We start from the raw sequence: 19,187 nt of genomic DNA, 5'->3' as shown, positions 1-19,187 counted from the left end.
AGGCTTAAAATACTGAGAATAAGAAATCAAATAAAATATCAAAAGTATATAAGTGAGATACTAGATTTATTCAAAGAGAAATGAAATTTCCTGGGTAAAACATCTGTGTGATAATACTGATTCTGAAAAATGGCTATATAGTCACCTTTGTCTATACATTTAAGCATAAATAATAGGTGTTGTTCAGGACACACGCTGTGAAGAAAGAAATGAATGAGTCAATTGCTAAAACACACATATAACTACTTAAGATAACATGAATATTTAATGAAAATTTAGCATAACATCTGACTTTTATCCTGTGGACAAACAAGAAAAAGTACAGTAATTCATTTTACCCATTACATTTTACAAAATCAGAATGATTTTCTAAGCAGTATTAATAAAAACAGCAATTTAATTTCAAACAAATATATTACCATCCTATTCCTTTATCCTGTATATGTAATTAATTGGCAAACCTACTAGATTACTGAAATCAGTAAAATCCAATCCATGATGCTTAATTGCTTGGATCGATAAACATCTTACATTTGAAATTCATTTTTCTTATGCTACAAGCCTGATTATCAGTTCCTATGAAAATGCTATGCCCTACCCCTTGCCCCAGTAAGTGTGACTAGTCTTTCACATAAGGCTAAGTGACAGTGCGTACGTCTGAATATCCACACACGATCCATCAAGCACACACATTCCAGCTCCTCAGACAAGGTCACCAATGGGCAAGCAGCTTTCCTAGTTCTCTTGTTCCTCATAGTGAGCATAGCCACTGGCATAGGTCCTTCCTAAATTCAAATTAGTAAACAAATCTGATGACTCAGCGTCTGAATCCTTTCCACCTTCATCTTCTTCCTCTTCATCATCCTCTGCTTCGTACTCATCTTCTTCCTCATCATGGTAGCTGCTATCACCGTACTTATCAGATGCAAGGTTCTTCCAATAGGCATCATACCCAGAAGCTCCATCTCCCTCTTCACCTCCAGTCTGCCTGCCAAATTTCAGGGAGCGTGCTACGAAAGACAGATATGTGTGTGGCACCTGATTAGCTCCAATTCTCTACATCCTCATTTTCCTCTACAATATATGAAGTTACATGAACTTGATTGGCTGCTGCTTACTCTCAAATGAAAAAGTCAGTCACATTTTCCTTATTTCCTCACTTAACATTTAACCGGAAAGAAAGGAGACCTTAGAAACAACAATCAGTTCCATCCTACTTAGAGTCTACATACACATCATATATAAGAAATGAGAAGGATGACAGTGTCATTTCATTAAATCTAGACAAAGTAGGAAAACGAAATATGAATAATAGCATTCTCCATACATAAGTTAAATAAGGCATGTTAAAAACTAAAATGCCCTTTGTTTGATCAATTAAAAGTGCATTTTCAAATCACAGAACAGGTGATTTCATGTCATTACACTCTTCTCAAGAGAGCTACTGTATAATTCAGATGTCCTAGAAGACAAAGTCCGTCATTTCTTCTGCCTTAGCAGCAAAACAAAGTTAAGCGTAAAAAATTGTCTCACCTCACTGTATAACTATATCTTTGATTAAACAAAGTATTGTCAGAGTCATTTAGAATTATGGTTCCATTATACGTTTGGTAAAGAGTCAAATTCTCTTTAACAAAATCGTGAGCTTCATTACTGTAAGCATGTCTGTAGTAGTTGCATTCCTTCATAGAAAAGTTATATAAAAACTATAAAACAATTTCCTACAGTAGTGACGTATAACATAATAAGGATCACTGCTCAAATATCACACACATAAGAATAGCTTCAAAATGAATTCCAACTTCCAAGTACTGAAGATTACCACCACTTGAGTAGTGAGGATTTATTGCTACTCAATTATTTAAAATGAAGCTTCAGCAAAAACAGAAAAATCATTCTTTTTGGTCTTAAATTTCAGTATTCACTATGTCATTAACTGAAGCAAATGCCAAATATCAGAGTGAATGATGGTATATTTCTTAAGTTAAATTGAGAAATTTTACCCACAAATTTTCCAAGGCTATAAAATTCCATTTGCATAAGAGAACACATTCATCTTTTCAAATATGAAGAAAAGGCAAAAACAAAAATAGAAAGAGAAAAAAAAGAGATAAATCTTGTCTAAGCAAGAAAGCAAAATCACCCCAGTGGTATTTTAACAAGAGCCTTACTTGACATGCTGAGATCCTTAGTTTCCTGAGTTTCGTGTCCACATTTAGGGCAGGGAGGCCGTTTTCCTTTTTCGTGCTTAAACACCTTGCTCCTTGTATGATCATCACAGAAACAAGCCTATATAGGAGAAATAAAAATGAGCAAGTTAAATAAGTAATTCAAAAAATATACGAAGGCATCACTTGGTATTTCAAGGAAATGTAAAGTTACATATATACTTTTGTTAGGGCAGAGATTAAGAGTTTTGTTGGGACTGGTCATGCTCCTGATTTCAATTCCTTAAAGGAAATGGTCTCTGCCAGGACTCTTCTGAACTATGGCCTAAACACAAGACAGAAAATATATGCAGGGATGATATGCAGACACGTTTCTTCGTAAATGTGAGTATTCACAAAGCCTCTGATGACATAATGGTGACCAGCTTATCTACCTGCACAGAGCACACAGTCTAACTGGGGACACAGACAAGTGGAGAGGCAGCTACACACATTACGCATCGCAAGGGAAGGGAAGAGGAGAAGTGCCAAACCAGACCCAGGATTCAGGAAAGGCAGCCTGGGAGATGTGAAGTCTTAGCCGAGATCTGAAGGAGAATGGGGGTGCAGCAGGGTAAGCAAAGACAGAAGAGTGATCTAAGGCAGAGGAAAACAGCACAGACAGAACTGGAGAAGAGGAAGAGTTGGGGGAGAATTAAGAGAGAGGGTTAGGAGCATTAGTAGGAACCAGAGAAATGACTCTGAGAGGCAGTGAATCAGCTGCATCCGTTTAGTGATCTTTGACAAATGGAAATGCTGGAGACAAGGTCTAAGGAAACAGAACATTATGGAAATCTTCACTGTACTCAAACTCTACCAAACAAGTGCATTTTAACATAAAGTAAAATATACTCCCATCATTTTGGTCAGAATGTTCTCTATAAACATAAGGCATAAAAACACTGAGCTAAGATTCAGGAGACACACGCACTGGTGTCGACTCTGAGACAAGCCAACTGGATGACCTCTGAAATGTCTCTAAGCTGTCTCAACTTCATTCACAATCTCTAAAATAAAAGAAGTAAATTACATAATGTTTAAGGACCCCTGTAGATTTATTATAGCTATAAATAATCCAAGAGCTGGTGGATGAGTATGGGGATAGAAAACAAAATCTAAAACTAAAAAATATAAAAGTATACCTTACAACGGAGACAGGAATGCTGACCAAGCCGATTGCATGAAACACCTGTGAGGGAAAGTGCATAATATCCATTTTCAAACTTGGAATGAAAACACTATTTTCCACAGATTTATACTTGATGTACTATCTTAGATCAATTATCTTTTTTTTTTCTGTCTCATAACCTAGAGGATACAAAAAAATGAGATGGAATCCCCAGCCAGATGCAAGGAATCCAGCAATTGCACAGAAACAGCATTCTTTTATCCTCCAATCTCTTTCTATTGCTCCAAAACTAGGAGATGGCAAACTTCATTAATGATATTTAGGAAACTGAAATGGTAAAACATTTTTTCAGTGACACTGGCTGGACTCTTCACCTAAGGATATAACAGTTCAGGACTTCCCTGGTGGCGCAGTGGTTAAGAATCCGCCTGCCAATGCAGGGGACACAGGTTCGAGCGCTGGTCTGGGAAGATCCCACATGCCACGGAGCAACTAAGCCCGTGAGCCACAACTACTGAGCCCGCGAGCCACAACTACTGAAGCCCACACACCTAGAGCCCGTGCTCCACAACAAGAGAAGCCACCGCAATGAGAAGCCCGTGCACCGCAACGAAGAGTAGCCCCCACTCGCCGCAACTAGAGAAAGCCCACGTGCAGCAAAGAAAACCCAACACAGCCAAAAAAAAAAGGATATAACTTCAATTTTTAAAAGAATAACTGTTTCCATTAATATATATTCTCTCCTTGTGTTGTAGGCTATTGCCATTTTTTGCAAACTTCTGATATGAGAATAGAATACTTCAGGTGGACTATGAAGAGAAAATAATACTCAAGTGGGCAGGAAAACAGATGGAAAAATCCTAAAATATTTTATCTCTATTTTAGTCAGTAAGCCACATTAATTTTGGTCATTATCTACAATTAATGCAAATATTAATGCAAATAATGCTCCTAAACTTAAGAGCAAATATTTTAGAAAAGCCAATTTGTCTGGCACATATTGAATATGCCAAAAAATGGAAGACAAAAATAATTGAGAGGTATAGAAACAAGAAAACAAACTAAGCCTTACCCTGATATAGTCTAAATATAAACTATTAACTTTCAATTTACTTAGAGGTTTTGAAAAAGTAAAGAAAACAAAAGGAAATCTATCTTTATAATTCAAATATTGCAGATGTTTCTAAGTTGGGGATTCTTTTAAGTTTGCCTGGGTCATGGGGAGCTTTTTCAATCTGAACAGGAAAGTATCTTATTAAAAACTCAAAGATGATTTCTCAATTATGTGTATTATTATTGCTTCTGTCCAACCATCCTGCTTCCTTCCACAGTGACACTGCTATTTCAGATGGATTTATATTACTTGTCCTACATGCTAATAATAAAAGTAAAAATCAACTGAGTACTTACTATATATATATATATTAGGAATATATAAGTATACCAAATTACTCTAATAATAACTGTATTATTTCAGTCTGTGGAGGAAAAAACCTGAAATCTCAATCATTTCTACTTGAAGATATGCCTAGAGAGTTCTTAGGTTCATTCTTCATTCAGTCAAAAGAGGATATATATCACCAAAATGCTATAAATTCCTTTCAAGTACAGAACCAGAACACAGGCTGAAAGTACAAAGTGCCCAACCCAGTTTCCCTGTGCACCAGGCATTTCTGATACAGAATCTTCTCCCATCCCCACCACCTGAACCTTTGACATGCCACAACAACACAATCCCAAGAAACTCGTTGTTGTCTATCACACCCTCACCCTTACGGCAGGGAACCCAAACCGCTAGGATGGGATGCGGCCTTGCCAGGCTTCTTCCCCTAATTACACCTCAAAAACACACTGGCACTCCACTTCACTGCCCTGTTATTTTTCTCCCCAAGAGTTAAAATCTTGAACTTATATAAAAACTGCATTTCTCCCAGATTCTAAAAAATATTGTGACTTTCCTAGTTTTAGACTGGGGAATGGTTTTCTTTTTAAATCTATTTCTATGTCTTCCGAGTATTTTAAAAGAAAGCAGGTTAGAATACATCAAAGCCTGCTGACAATAAGCCATTTAAATTAGAAGTCCCCGGGCCACTTTTATTATTTTAAAAAATAAAGGCAGAGTACACACATGTGTTTTGTTTTTGTTTTTGTTTTTTCTCCTCGAAATATACTTCCCACTGGTTATACAGGCAAAGAAGTATTTTATAGAATTTCCGTATCTTCCAATTCATAGTTGTACGGTCAAATCCAAAACTGATGATATATGACCAATTAAGGGAGTAGAAACAAACTATCTTTGGGACTTATATGTATGATTAGGACAGTGTTTCAGAGAAAATATTTCAAGTAGTGAATGGCAACTGGCAAAGGAAAAATGGCAACGAAAAAATAAAACAATGAAAAAAAAGTAAAGAAAGACGATAAATTACAGTAAACCAAGGAAGCCTGTGAATCTGCAATGAGAATGACTTTAATATGAGGTATCAAAGGCATGGTAAGAGATTTATCTTAAAATCCTTTCAATTATTCAGTGTCTTTATTTTTCCTTTGTCTTTTACTGAATCACTAAAACTTCTTGATGGAAATATAGCCTTATCACTTACAGTTGCCTGTCTTTGGGGTGTAAATGCTACGAAATACACAAAGTTCCCAAGTCCCAAATAAAATAATTCAATTTTCATATTATACATTCTGCAGAAGCCTAGGAACAGCTCAAAAAGGCTAACTACTCTGAGATGTTCCTTTAATCTTTTGAGATTTTCTTTATAAATATCACAAGAATTACCTATGTGTGTGTATGTGTGTCTTAGACTGATGACTTACCAACTTTAAATTTATAGATGAGTATAGGGATTAGCATTTCATAGCAGAACAAGAACCAAATTCAAGAAAGTGAATTTGGAATTTCAGTCTTTCCTACAGTGGTATCTACTATTTAATAAGGGCTTTGTAAGTGACCGGTACCATACTTATGCCTTATATGGATTCTCACTTCAATTAACTCTGAAACAATTAGCTTCTTTCTTTAATACATAACAAAATTCAGGTTTAGAAAGATTTGGTAAGTTGCCCAAAAACATATGGCCAATAAGTAGAATTCAAGTAATGTCTGAATCTAAAACTTGAGCTTTTGAGAATCAACAGAATAGAAATAAAATAAAATGCAATCTATCTCTAAAGATGATACCATGAAACACTGGTTCTCAAACTAGAATATACATGAGAGTTATGTGTGCAGGTTAAATACAGATGCCTGGCACCTGCCACCCACTTAAAGATAGAACCTCCAGGGATGAGGCCTTGACACCTGTACTTTTAAATAACCTCCACAGGTGTTTCTGATGCACAGTCCTGTCTAAGAGTCACTGGAACCAACCAGCAGGAACAAACTAGGGGTGTACCACTTATCTGGGGACACCTGAAAACGGGGTGGGGGAGGGTATGTTAGTTGTTATAATAACTTGGAAGTGAAAATGACATTTAGTATTCAGGATCAGGAATGCTACAAGTCCTGCAATGCCTGATCAATCCCACAAAATGAAGAACTGACCCAACCAAAATGTCACTGGCACACTGCTGGACAAAACTGGACTGTATGTGTTCTGAATTTTTTCTACAAACCGAAAATAGATATTGAATTAAATTACAGTCCATAAGAGGCCGCATGAAAAACTAGATTCCTTTTTCATTAAGTTTAACACTTACACTATTAAGAATCTTGGGTATAAAGAACATCTAATATATAAAAACTTACATTTAAATGTTTCCGCTTCTAAAACCTGGCAGCTGGCTTGATGTTCAAACTGATCATCTTCACAAAGAAAGTTATGGCAAAAAGAACAACTGAAAATTCTGCCTCCTATTGGATTAAAGAACAAAACCCACAAATGTAAATATGATAAAGTTTAATTTAAAAAACTTATCTGTAAAACTGCTCAGAAAAGATGGCAAGTTATTTAAGATTTACACCAAAATAGCACGGCAGTTTTTGTTCTGGCAAAGGCTCCAAAGAAAACTGACAAATTGAACCATAAAAGAGTGAACTCCCACTGTACCCTGGCTACCCATATACACTCACAATGCTCAGAGGCACTTCCTCCCCTGTAACTCCCCTCCCTACCTGCCTAGGTAAAAATCCTAGTATTGCCTGTTACTGCTGGTATAAATCCCTTTTCCAACTAAACTGCTAACCAAAACAGTGCCAGTACTTACGATGACAGAATCCTAAAAAAAGTCATAAAAAAAGAGCATCCAGAACGTGTCAAAGTCAGCCTTCACTTCCAGCAAAGCTCATCATTTGTAGGTAACCACTCACCGTGGTCCCAGACACCCCGTTCACATTCCACACACTCAGCATCGGTAAGCGGGCAGACACAGGCGTGTGTACTGAGACACTTCCTACCGTGACAAACCCAAGCTTCACAGAAGTCACATATTGCACCCTGCAACCAAAGAACATGAAAAATTAACCTTTGACACAACTGGCTGCAGCCACAGTTTAAGCAGTGGCAACCACCAAAATTATATACATTTAGCCACTTATCAACCTTCAGTGATAATGAGTGGCTTCATTAAAGAAAATGTACTGTTTAAGCCAAAATTAAAGAGTGTTTCCTGAAAATCAAACTACTTCACCAATAGCTATTTACAATATACAAATCTATAAATCAAAAGAAAAAGAAGCAAAAGGGAAACTATGCACTTACGCTAATATTAATCATTAAAATAAGTCAAAGAGCCGACAGTGTTGCCCCCAAACTGAATTTTACAAAAAATCAAATGAAGTCTAGAGCCCATAATTTAAGCGTTCCTGTCTATAGCAATTCTGGTAACGAAATTAAGTTTTTTCAAATACTAACATTCCTGACTTAAGAAAGTTCCTTCTTATCTATGTAATTTATAAAATAAATATATAGCTTTTCTAGAATAACAGAGAGAAAATATTAAACTTCTGCCAGCATCTTTTTTAAGGCAACTTATGCATTAAATCATTATTATAACTCTTTGTTTAATAAAACTAAAATATAATATCTGGAACTAAATGACAGGGTGAGACTTTCCAATTCTCTGTCAAGGTAAGACGGTAAGACTACACACACCTTTAATAACACAATGACATCTACAGAACACTAAGAGCTAGAAAGAATCTTAAGGAAATGGAACTGGACGGTTTTTCCTTTCTGGGTGAGGAGGGACAGGGGCCTGAGACTAAGTCCAAGTTCTAGAGCTACATTAGAGCTGAGCTGTGATTCAAATCCAGGTCTTCCAACACTCAAAATTCACTGTTCTACTATTCAAGGCACTGTAACAAAAGTGGAAAAGTGCAAATAGGAAGAATGTTTTGGGACTTGTAAAAATAGATTACCAGTGTAGATAGCAAATCCTCGAATCTATCTCTTGGATTACTCAGGGTTCTAGCAAGAGAAAAATGACACATTAAACTGGGTAATCCAGGGGAGTTTAAAGAGATAATTCACAAAGAATAGGGAAGGGCTTCGAAAAAACATCTGGGATGATGCAGATACTACCCCTAGGGCTGAAGGGCCAAGGGCAGGGAAGGGAGGGAGGTTCTACAACCGCAAGAGAAAGCCAGCCGTATGCAGAGGACTACCTGGTCATATAGAGAGGAACTGGTGGCCAATCCATGTCGAAACCAGGATAAGCTGGTAGGGCATAAGCTGGGAGAATAAACACCCGGATCATAATTTCCTCCTATCATCAGGTCTCTTGCCAAAGTCCTTTTTGGGCGGCTGAACCCAAAAAGAAGCCCTAAGTAAGACACTGATCCAGTCCACCACACAAGTCAGGCTCCCAGGGCAAATCAGGGGGAAGAGTCGGGGAGAGGGAATCTTAATCAGCAAATAGAAGATGGCCAGAAAATCACTTTTCTAGAATTTAGAGCTAATGATGCATGATTCGACTTTAAAGTATTCTTTATATAAGAGTTCATTCATACTCATACAACTCAGTGAATTAAAACAATAATAATTTGATAAATCTAGACATAAGCAAACTACCAAGGAAGATTACAACAGCTTCTGAATAAAGATAACACTGACAATGCTATACTTAAAATAAAGAATTTTCACATGATGATTATGAATAATTCCAGCTCTTCTATAAGATAGCCACTCATGAAAAATATAAAGGTCTGCCTCATGATGGAAAATTACATGTTCTTGGAAAATTATGAATATTCTACTATAAATATTACTTTCCTCATGGACTGACATTTGGACCTAAGAATAAATTCACACAATAGAATACAGTAAAACTGGTCAAAAGGATAACATTTTTTTTTAAAAAACGAGCAAAATGCCTCACACAATGCAACTGTTTCCATTATGTAAAATAATGAATTTTCTTTGAAACGTCTACATGTAACAAAGACATAACGACATGTAATGAACTACATGTAACTACATGTAGTAAAGAGCGTAATTCTGTGTTAACTATGTACTCTTTTTTGAAACGTAAAGCTTTAAAAGAACGATTAATCCTAGGTTCTCTTGGAACTAGGTTGCTTATTTAACCAAAAGACTGAATTTTAGTTTAGCAGGACTTTCAGTATAGTAAATAATATTTTGTGATGTCTAATTAAGATATATTAGAAAGGTATCACTAACAAATTAATGTTGTTTAGGTCAACATTAGATGAGTTTCCCTTCCTTATACATTTCCCAATAAGAAAGAAGAAAGCAGTCAAAAACAAGTGGGTAATAAGTGAAAATCATACAAAAACATGCCACAGATAATCCAGATAACTCCAGACTGATTACATTTAGAAAAAAACAACTGCATATTGGTCAGAATGCCTTCTCCTTCTCCTTGGAAACCTACTCGTCTAAAAGATAACTACAAGAAGCTTACCACCATGGCAAGGCCAGTACTGTAGACACCAGCATGTTTTATGACACAGTCAGAAGACTTCATCATGCACTTTGTTTTCCCTAGCAAAGAAACAAAAATTTTCACTATTAGTCTTGCAAAGTAGTACATACAAATATTCACTAATTCCTCTTTTTATCTAGTCCAAGTTCCTATGGAAATAATTTGAAAATAAAGAGAGACCAGCACTATTTACTGCTTATATAACTGGAAAAAGAAAATGGATATAACTGAGACCTCATTACTTCAGTCAGATCTTTTGAGATTAGGAACTTATATGATAATTCATGTTTGTACTAAAATCAAAATTTGAAGGTTATGCTTTGTAACCTAATAATCACTAAAGCAGTTTAAAAATCTTGTGAATTTTCAGATGAATTCAGGGAGGTTTTTAAATATGCTTTAAAAGTGAATTTTACATTTTATAATTCACAATAAAGGCAGTCTGATTTGAAGTTACTGCTTCTTTCTTTCCCTAGAACATATCAAACCAAAGCAAATCAAATAATAATTATGCAGATTATCTGGTTCATTTTTTTAATGTTTAACCATAGTTAAAAATTTACAAACTTAGCCCCCGGGTAAACATTCTTCTAAAAGAATTGTCCAATAAGTGCCCAAATGAGCACAAAAATCAGGAATATAGTGATAAAGCTAAAAATCACAATACAGCCACAAGAGCTCTTATCTAGCAGCGAATCACCAACCCGAAACACTGTCAGGAAATTCACTGATCACATGCTGCGAGAGGATTAATGGTGACATATCAATCACGCATCTCAGACTCCACAAAGCAGAACACGAAAGAAACAGAAGATGCTCAATTTTCCACTACCTTGATTACCTAAGAAACAAAGCTAGACAACAGGAAATGCGAAGAGAAACAGGAAATGAGGGGCAGCAGGCCCCCAGCTGCTCCCTGTCTAACACTAAGGACAAGAATCGGCGAGAGGGAACTGTATCCGTGCACAGCACCACAAACGCTGAAAACAGGGGAAGGGCCTAGCGACAGCTTATCTCAATCTTCTCCACAGTCTATTTCCTCACTCTACATCCATTTGTCTTTTGTAAATAAGGATATAAAAACTGGCAAATGACTGGTCTATCTAGGCCAGTGTTCTCTTTTCCATTAATTACAGACCTCAAAGCCATCTCTGAAAGCTAGAACTACACTAGAAACATTCAGGGGTGTGGCCCTAAGCCTTCCTAACTTTCTGCAATGTTATCATGCATAACATTTAAATGAGCATATCTCAAACTGTGTTTCACCTGAAACTATTATCCCATAAGCAAAGGGGATACTTGTTCAAATAAAAGTTTGGGGGGCAAATCTGGAGTCAAGACAATTAATCAGGTTTCTTTACTGGAGGTCTTCAGAACTTTTAACACATACATAGGTAAGAGAACTCTCCCAGGTGGGAATGAGGGAATGAAACACGCAGCGTGTCTCAAATGTATGCTCTGCTTTAAGAAATACCTATTAATATCTCAAGTATTCTGTGGCAGACTATTTGGGAAACATGGATCTTGTTCTATGAACTACTATTTAGTTTTACTCTGAATAATCATTTACTCTGAATAAAAGTTTCCACTGATACTTGGGAACTAGGTAAGTGGCTTAGGAACTCTATTCTACTCACTTGGGAATACATGTGAGGAAATTCAAGAATCATACGCTAAGAACCAAACAGAAAAACAACTGATCACAAAAACTGGCACCAGGTAAATGTGGAACAGAATTATTTTTAACAGCCTAACACACTGCAGGCAGTATCAGCAGAAATCAAAACTTAGGAAAGTAAACAAAGGATATCGACAAGACTAAGACAGTATAAATAAAAAGGCAGCATCACCAAATGTTATTAGTCTGAAATCTAATCTTTCCATGTTTAAAACAACACGTGGTACCTTTATCTAAACTGTATCTTAATTATTTTCCAGCATTACATCAAAGAGACAAAACCAAGACGTGACAGTTTTTTGATAGGCCAAATAACATTTTATGTAGTCTTATTAATAGTAAGGCATAACGTTACTGTAAATGATAACGATGAACCCACAGGTTCAAACTGATTAAATGCCAAACAAATGTTTGATAAAAGAAAAGCATGTGTTTTGATCATATACTTACCACACTGTGCACAAATTGGTAACTTCTGTACAGAATTACAAAAATAGCAAAATGCTCTATTCTTCTGCCGTCTTGTCATGTAAAAGAAAATTTTAAAATTTAGTCAATATCAGATAAAAGGTCAGTCTATATTATTACACATAGATAGAAAAAGAAATAAATAAAAATTTACCTCTGACACTTGTCACATTCCTGTAAAATATAAAAACATAACATTAATTTTTCTACTGGTTGAAAACTGCAAAGTTACCCGCATTATAAAGAATACCGTTTTTCATGCTAAAATTTAAGTGACATTTGCCCAAACCCTCCAATTCCACCCATGAATACAAGCATCTATACATACTTTAACAACAAAGGTATGTTTTGGGGCATACCACACTAGAGAAAGAAGTGGCCTTTTCACAAAAGAGGCTAAATACAGTAGTGGTCTGTTTTTTGGATTTTTTTTTAAGCAATCAGAAAAATAATACAGAACGAACACAAGAAACAGTAGAGAACACAGTATGTTGAAGCTCACAGAAAATCCAGAATTCTAAACATGGTATGAAGAAGCTCTCCACAGTCTGGTCTCTAACCACTTTTCAAACCTCACTGGCCTATTCTCTTTAGATTCAAGTCACTATTTGCCAGCCATTCTCAAAATATGTCTTGTATTTCTTCTTTTCCATGCCTTACTTATTCTAATACTTTTCCCTGAAAAGTCCCTCCTCACTTCTTTACCTGCTGGAAGTCCTGGTGATGATCCCACCTCCTCTGTGAACTGTACCCCATCCCCACACTCACCTTTATCACCTCTTAGTCCTAATGAACCTTAATCCCAATTGTACCTTTTCTGCAGCACTTACCAAAGTCTAGCCCTCACTGTATATATTTAGGTATGAGTGATTTCTTTGTCTGTCCTCCTTCTCTTCTCTAGAAATCACCCTGACATGGACAAGGGAGTCCCCACCGTCCTATCTGTGCTATGTAATCTCACTCCCCCTCACCCCCCCACCAGCCCAGTACAAATGCTGGTTAATCCTGGGATGGGCACCCACCCAAGCCCAACCCATCAGAGTCCTTTCCCTCTCTGAGGGCAACAATATGTGATGTGAGACATGGGAGCTGTGAACCCAGTGGCTATGAACCCCAAAAAATGGAATAAAACAATCTGAGAAGATGGAACTAAATAAAAGCAAAAGACAGAACTACAAGTTGTTTCAGGTTCCAGCTGTCCCAGCATCCCAGCTACATCCATGCCCTTCCCAACTACACAAGTTAGCCCATTACTTATTCAATAAACTATTTCTCCCTGAAGTTACTTAGGTTGGATTTCTGTCATTGATAAACATTAAGTAATACAGAAAACAACTGAGCTATAAGCTTGTGGAAACCAGGACTATGTCATGGTAATGATGACTTAGGATGAAAAGGCTCCAATTAATAGGACAAACTGAGGAAGGCATACTAGGTTAGAGAAGCTGGAGAATGTCACACAGTTCCTAGTGTGTATTCCTGTTCAGTACATATCTATTTGTCACCAACAGTAGCCAAGGTAATATGATAGGTTTCAGAAACAACAAAATCAAACAAAATTCACCACTACTCAGTGTTAATGAAAACAACAGACATGCCTTTAACATAGATTTATATAGTTTTTCAACCGATAACCAAAAAAGCTGTTACCATTGAAGCATTGCACGGGTGTTTAGCTAAATCGATAGTGCTTCTTGATGCTCTTAATTGTTTTTCACGTTCCCGGCGATTCTCTGCCTTCTTCCTCGCACCAGTCTTTTTTTTAGGCATCTCCCCTTCTTTCTACACAAGCAAACAGAGAAGATATAATTGCCCTGTTGCATTTGCTATTTTAAAGAAACTAAGGAATACCAGAATGAAATCTTCTAATTCCCAAACTTTAAACTCAACCCTGCTATTCTGATGGTTAAGCACATTTTAAGCCTTTATGCATCATTTAGCACACATCATCCCAAATAGATGGCTTTTAAAATAAGGCACTTATTTGTATTGCCAAACAGTTCTAAAATATGTAAACATCAAAAAGATTTACCCTAACAGCCAAAATGGTTTTCTTTCCCACAGAGCAAAAAAAAAGTTCCTCTGATATTCAATATTCTTTAAAAACTACTCTGTACCAAGTGAAAAAAAATTATTAGGAATATATAATTAACAAGAATCATTTAAAAGTATATTATTTACCCAGTTTATATCACTTTTTTAAGCCATATATTCAGATGACCTGATGCTGCCAAGTCTTCAAGTATGTCTAATTTCTCCCGTGTAATACCTAAATAAAACGTCTAATAGTCAAGTCAAATGACAACATTAACTACAGAGCCAAACTACCCTCTCCGAAAAGATATTAAAGGCATCAGAGTAGCTTTGACTCCCTAAAAGCTGCCTTTCCCGCTACTTTTACCCGCAGTGAGCATGTAATTTTAACAGGGTTCAAATTTAAGAGTATGTGTTTACCACACATATCAAAATAAGGACTTTAAAACTGGCTTTTATCAGGTAGTTGAAAGAACTACCTCATTTAGAAAAACAAGGTTTTCACTAAATAACACATTTTTATTTGGCTTTTCATCCCATCTGAAGACACAAGTTCCCTGAGGATTCCAGCCCTATCTTTCTTGACAATATCTTTCTTTGCCTCCCAGCCCTGCCTGGCATAAATTAAGCCCTTAACAAATGAAGAGATACACGAATGAATGAGTCCATGTGCTTGCTTTGAAACAGAATCTCAAATTTCTTAATATTCTTCAAAATACATGTATTTTTTAAAAAGTCTTTTCTAAGAGTGGTTCTCAAAAATCAACTGTGGAATTCCCTAAAAGCACAGATTTAGACTTCTAGGCTCAATCCAAGATCTACAAATTCCAAACCTCCAAGCACGGTTTTAAGTTTCACTGGTGACTGACACACAACCTTCCTGAAGACAAAAATATTCAAAGAAACCAAAGTCGTGTCCATGATACAGGGAGAGAGTTCCATGAAAGCACACCTTGACACTTACATTTCTCATTACAATACAGCAAAATCATACACCAGCTTGTACCTGGAACAATACTAACGTCACTCATAAAGTTGTCCTACTTTCCGGGTTTCAACTCTCATGTTGGAATGCCCAATCAAAAAACCGCGCGGTGGTTAGTTGCAACTTAAAAATATGAACAAACCAGGCGAGGAGGTTTAGTGGGTGGTTACCCGGAGTAACGTCCAAGTCCACTAGGTCACCCTTCCGTTATTTACAATGACAAAACTTACAGGGTGAAAAATTGTGTACTGCCCTCGCCAAAGAAGCTAAAAAAATAATCACAGGGTGATCACCGGTTGAATTTTCTGCGTCCCCCGGGGAGAACCAGCTGGGAAAGTTGAGCCTCATTTTTTTCCCCTCTAGTTTGTTTTGTAAACTTAAAGAGTGAATTCTATGTCTTAGCGTTATAGGGGTTTAAGCCCTCCTCCAGGAACGCTCCCACTTCTTCAGGACGTGGCCCGTGCCACGAAATGAGAAAACAGGCCTGGGGCCACTGCGGCTTTGGAGGCAAAGCCTGCAGCCGGAGGACCCAGCGGGGTGCAGGGGGAGCCCAGGGGAGAGTCGGCGGAGGTGCCACGCGACTCGGGGAACCGACGGCCATCCCCGCCCGCGGGGCACCCTCCCTCGCGCGCGCTCCGGGCCGACCTCGCTCACCCTCGCGGGGAGGCCGGGCTCACTCCCGGGGCCGAGGGGCAGGGAATGGCGTGAGGCCGGCCCGCGGCGGCTGTAGATCCAATTCGAGGACCACAATTCCGGGGGGAAAAATGCTAAGCCCCGAGGAAGGCGGACAGACCTGCTTCCAGGTACTAGGAGCCGGACCGGATGTCCTCTGACGTCAGCACGTCGACAGGGGAAGGCCCGCCCACTTCTCTTCGCTCCGCCCCGTCACTCCCCCTTCCGCTGGGGGCAGGTCTCCCGATCCTGGGCTGAGGACCTGACTGAGAGAAGAGGAAAAATGGGGGAACAGAAGGAGGGAGAGGGAGGCACCTCAATTTTATGTTTTCAGAAAAGGAGAAATCTAAGCGAAGAGAAAAATCCAAAAAGAAAAAGGAAATGAACTTAAGCCCTGGTAGTGGATCAGTTGACTCAAACAGAAAATTCTTGCCTAATTCTTCTGGAAACTTTCTGCTACCCGCATATTTTGTGCCCTCACATCCCACTTTTCGTGTTTGCTCCACAAGTTGTCCCTTTAGTTGTCCAGTGAAGTTCTGTACTACCCTCCTTTGTCTATTTCCACTGGCCTTCTGGAATTCCATTCTTTTGTGAACAAATTCTTCCACATTCTGAGCCTCTAGTGTGTTTGCTGCCTGTCCTTAGCTGAAATCTAACATCACCCCCACCCCCCTTGCAGAGTCCGCTTGCTTTAAACTTGAAAGTGAAGGTTGCTCATTTTCTCACACTTCCTTCATGTCTTGGTTAGGGGGGTGGGATGTGTCCCCTTGCTTCCCAGTGCCTCCCTCACATAATCCATCCTCGTTTTTATGTAGCAGTGCCACTTTTTATCCTACCTTGTTGCTGTTTTACCCTCTCCTCACCGATGGAAGACTCTAGAACCTGACTTCCAACTTGTGCCATCACCCAGAATCACATTAATATCTAAATGGAAGACCCATCCTCTTGGGTTCTGGATTTCTTCATCTCCAGTAGCCATCACCTCTGCTCCAAGACAGGCACCCACTCTCATGACTGTACCCCAGGCCTTGTCATCAGGTGGAACTACTCCACCACTAAAATCCAAACTTCAAACATCTAACCAACCAACTTCCTATACCACCAACTCTCTCAGCTGTCCCTAACGAAGACTTCGAATCTCATGATCCTTCTCTTTTCTCCCTATCAATTATCCCCCTGCTTTCTTCCCTTCATTTCTTCCCCAGTTAATAAAACACAATTCATCACTTCAGTCACAATTTTCCATGTTTTTGTCCTGAGCAAACTAACTGGAACATTCCCAATTCTGTTAATTCAACAGCTTGCCTTTTCTTTCCTACTCTGGACATCTGAGTGTTATTAAGGAGAAAAAAAGTTACACAATCATGATTCTACTCTAAATCCAAAGTCACTGACCTCCACAGGTCTTTCAAAATTGCCCTGCAAGCCTCCTATATTTTCCTAATCAAGCCCATCATTCTCATTTTTCATGAGGGTTTTATCACATCTTCTCCCCTTTCGTCAAACTTCTACCACTTCCTCCATCAATTTTAGCAGATATTATTGCCTCCTTTCTCACAGAGAAAACAGAGTAGTATCAGTAACAGCTAAACAATATCATTGTGTGCTCCTGGCATTCTAATTACATGTGTAGTGTTAACTCGTAATTTTACACATGATGAAACTTGGTCAGAGAGACTGTGCAACTTATTTCAATATTACCCAGATGGTTTCGCTTGCAATGTCATCTATTGTAGGAGTCTTAAAGCTTTTGGTCTCAAGACCCCTTAAAACCTCTTAAAAATTGAGAACCCTAGCAAGCTTTTGTTTATGTGGGTTATATTCAATTGATATTTACCACATAAAAAATTAAAACCGATAAATTTTAATGTTTATTTATTACAAATTATCCTGATAAATCTATCACATGTTAGCATAAATAGCATATTTCCATGAAAAACAACTATATTTTCCCAAACAAAAAACATAGAAGAGTGGTAATGATTTACAGTTTTGTAAATCTCTTTAATGTAAAGCTTAATAGCAGGCAGGTGAATTCCTGTATCTACCATTCCATTGAGAAATGTTTTGATGTTTCCATTTTCCCTACAAATAGTTAGCCAAGGAAATGGTGCAGAACCCTCTGGGGAAGAACTGGGGGAATTATTGCAATGTACATCTTTTATGATATTTCAGGGCCTTCTTCCTATGGATCTAGCCTTTTCTCTATTGATGGTTTCCAGATCCAAAAACTGGCTCAGACTTTAAAATTGGGCAAAGAATTGTGACTCATTATTAGAGTATTGCTCTCAGGCTCCTAGTCGTACACTCCCTTGAGTTCTTTTGATTGTACAAACTGAGCAATATCCTCGGTTGCTGCCCATCCCATTTTGTTCCCAGAGTCACCATATTCTGTTATCCATCTCCCTAATTTTCTGAGGATCAGACCCCTCTACCTCACTACCACTCTGTTCTTGTCACTCATTACAGTATGGGCCAGGTTGCATTGTAACTTAAGCCAAGTTATTAACCCAGTGACAGGAGGGAAGCTGGGGGCAGATCCTGAGGGGAGCGCAGGTTATACTACAAAGAGGAAGCCTCCGCATGGTTTTCAAGCCAGGGGAGCACAGGCCATTAATCGGGAAAATTGGACCATGTTCAGACTCAGAGGGTTCAGTGGAATCCAGGGATTCAAGATTTTCAGGTATCACAACCCAGCCCATTGCATCAGGGTTTCTTTCCAATCCAGCACTGTGAACGTGGCACAGCCGACCTAGCCGGGTTGTGTGGTTGTTAATCTTCTTTGGAGCTCTGCCTCACTTATGATTAAGTGCTGGGCCTGTTCCTCAGCTCTTTCTGCCCTCCCACTGCAGGAGATAAAAGCTTCTTTATCTGCTACCAAAGAGGCCTGAATTTTACTCTTAAATTTTTAATAACCTTTAATCATTCTCAGCCCTTTGCTTTTTCCAAAGAATCAATTTTGCTTAATAAAACTAGTTCCCCTGACCTTAAGATAACTATTTCCCTTGTATTTCTTTTTTCTTTTCCCTCATATTTCTTAAATGCCTGGTACATTGCACCCACTAGTGTGTTACCTTCCATTAGAATACATTCCAGTTCACTACTGATAAAAGTTTAACTATT

The 19,187-nt window shown here is 38.1% G+C and overlaps 1 protein-coding gene across 2 annotated transcripts; it reads right to left on the bottom strand.

The window, feature by feature from the left end:
• Window positions 1-243: 243 nt before the first annotated feature.
• ZNF330 (zinc finger protein 330) lies at window positions 244-16,246 on the bottom strand. 2 transcript variants are annotated; one of them, XM_059923931.1, is made up of 10 exons: window positions 16,186-16,246; window positions 14,024-14,155; window positions 12,528-12,547; window positions 12,356-12,426; window positions 10,207-10,286; window positions 7,652-7,778; window positions 7,091-7,195; window positions 3,350-3,396; window positions 2,172-2,289; window positions 244-1,010 (listed from the first exon to the last, which is right to left on the bottom strand). In XM_059923931.1, the coding sequence occupies exons 2-10, from the start codon at window positions 14,141-14,143 to the stop codon at window positions 736-738; spliced, it is 963 nt and encodes a 320-aa protein (XP_059779914.1). In that variant the 5' UTR covers window positions 14,144-14,155; window positions 16,186-16,246; the 3' UTR covers window positions 244-735. The 2 variants fall into 2 exon arrangements, with proteins under 2 accessions (XP_059779914.1, XP_059779913.1); XM_059923930.1 differs by having other exon boundaries at window positions 16,047-16,215.
• Between the last annotated feature and the right edge of the window lie 2,941 nt (window positions 16,247-19,187).

Source organism: Balaenoptera ricei, chromosome 5 (assembly GCF_028023285.1).
Source record: "Balaenoptera ricei isolate mBalRic1 chromosome 5, mBalRic1.hap2, whole genome shotgun sequence".
In the NCBI taxonomy this organism is placed as follows: Eukaryota; Metazoa; Chordata; class Mammalia; order Artiodactyla; family Balaenopteridae; genus Balaenoptera; species Balaenoptera ricei.
This window is presented reverse-complemented; position numbering and strand designations above follow the sequence as displayed.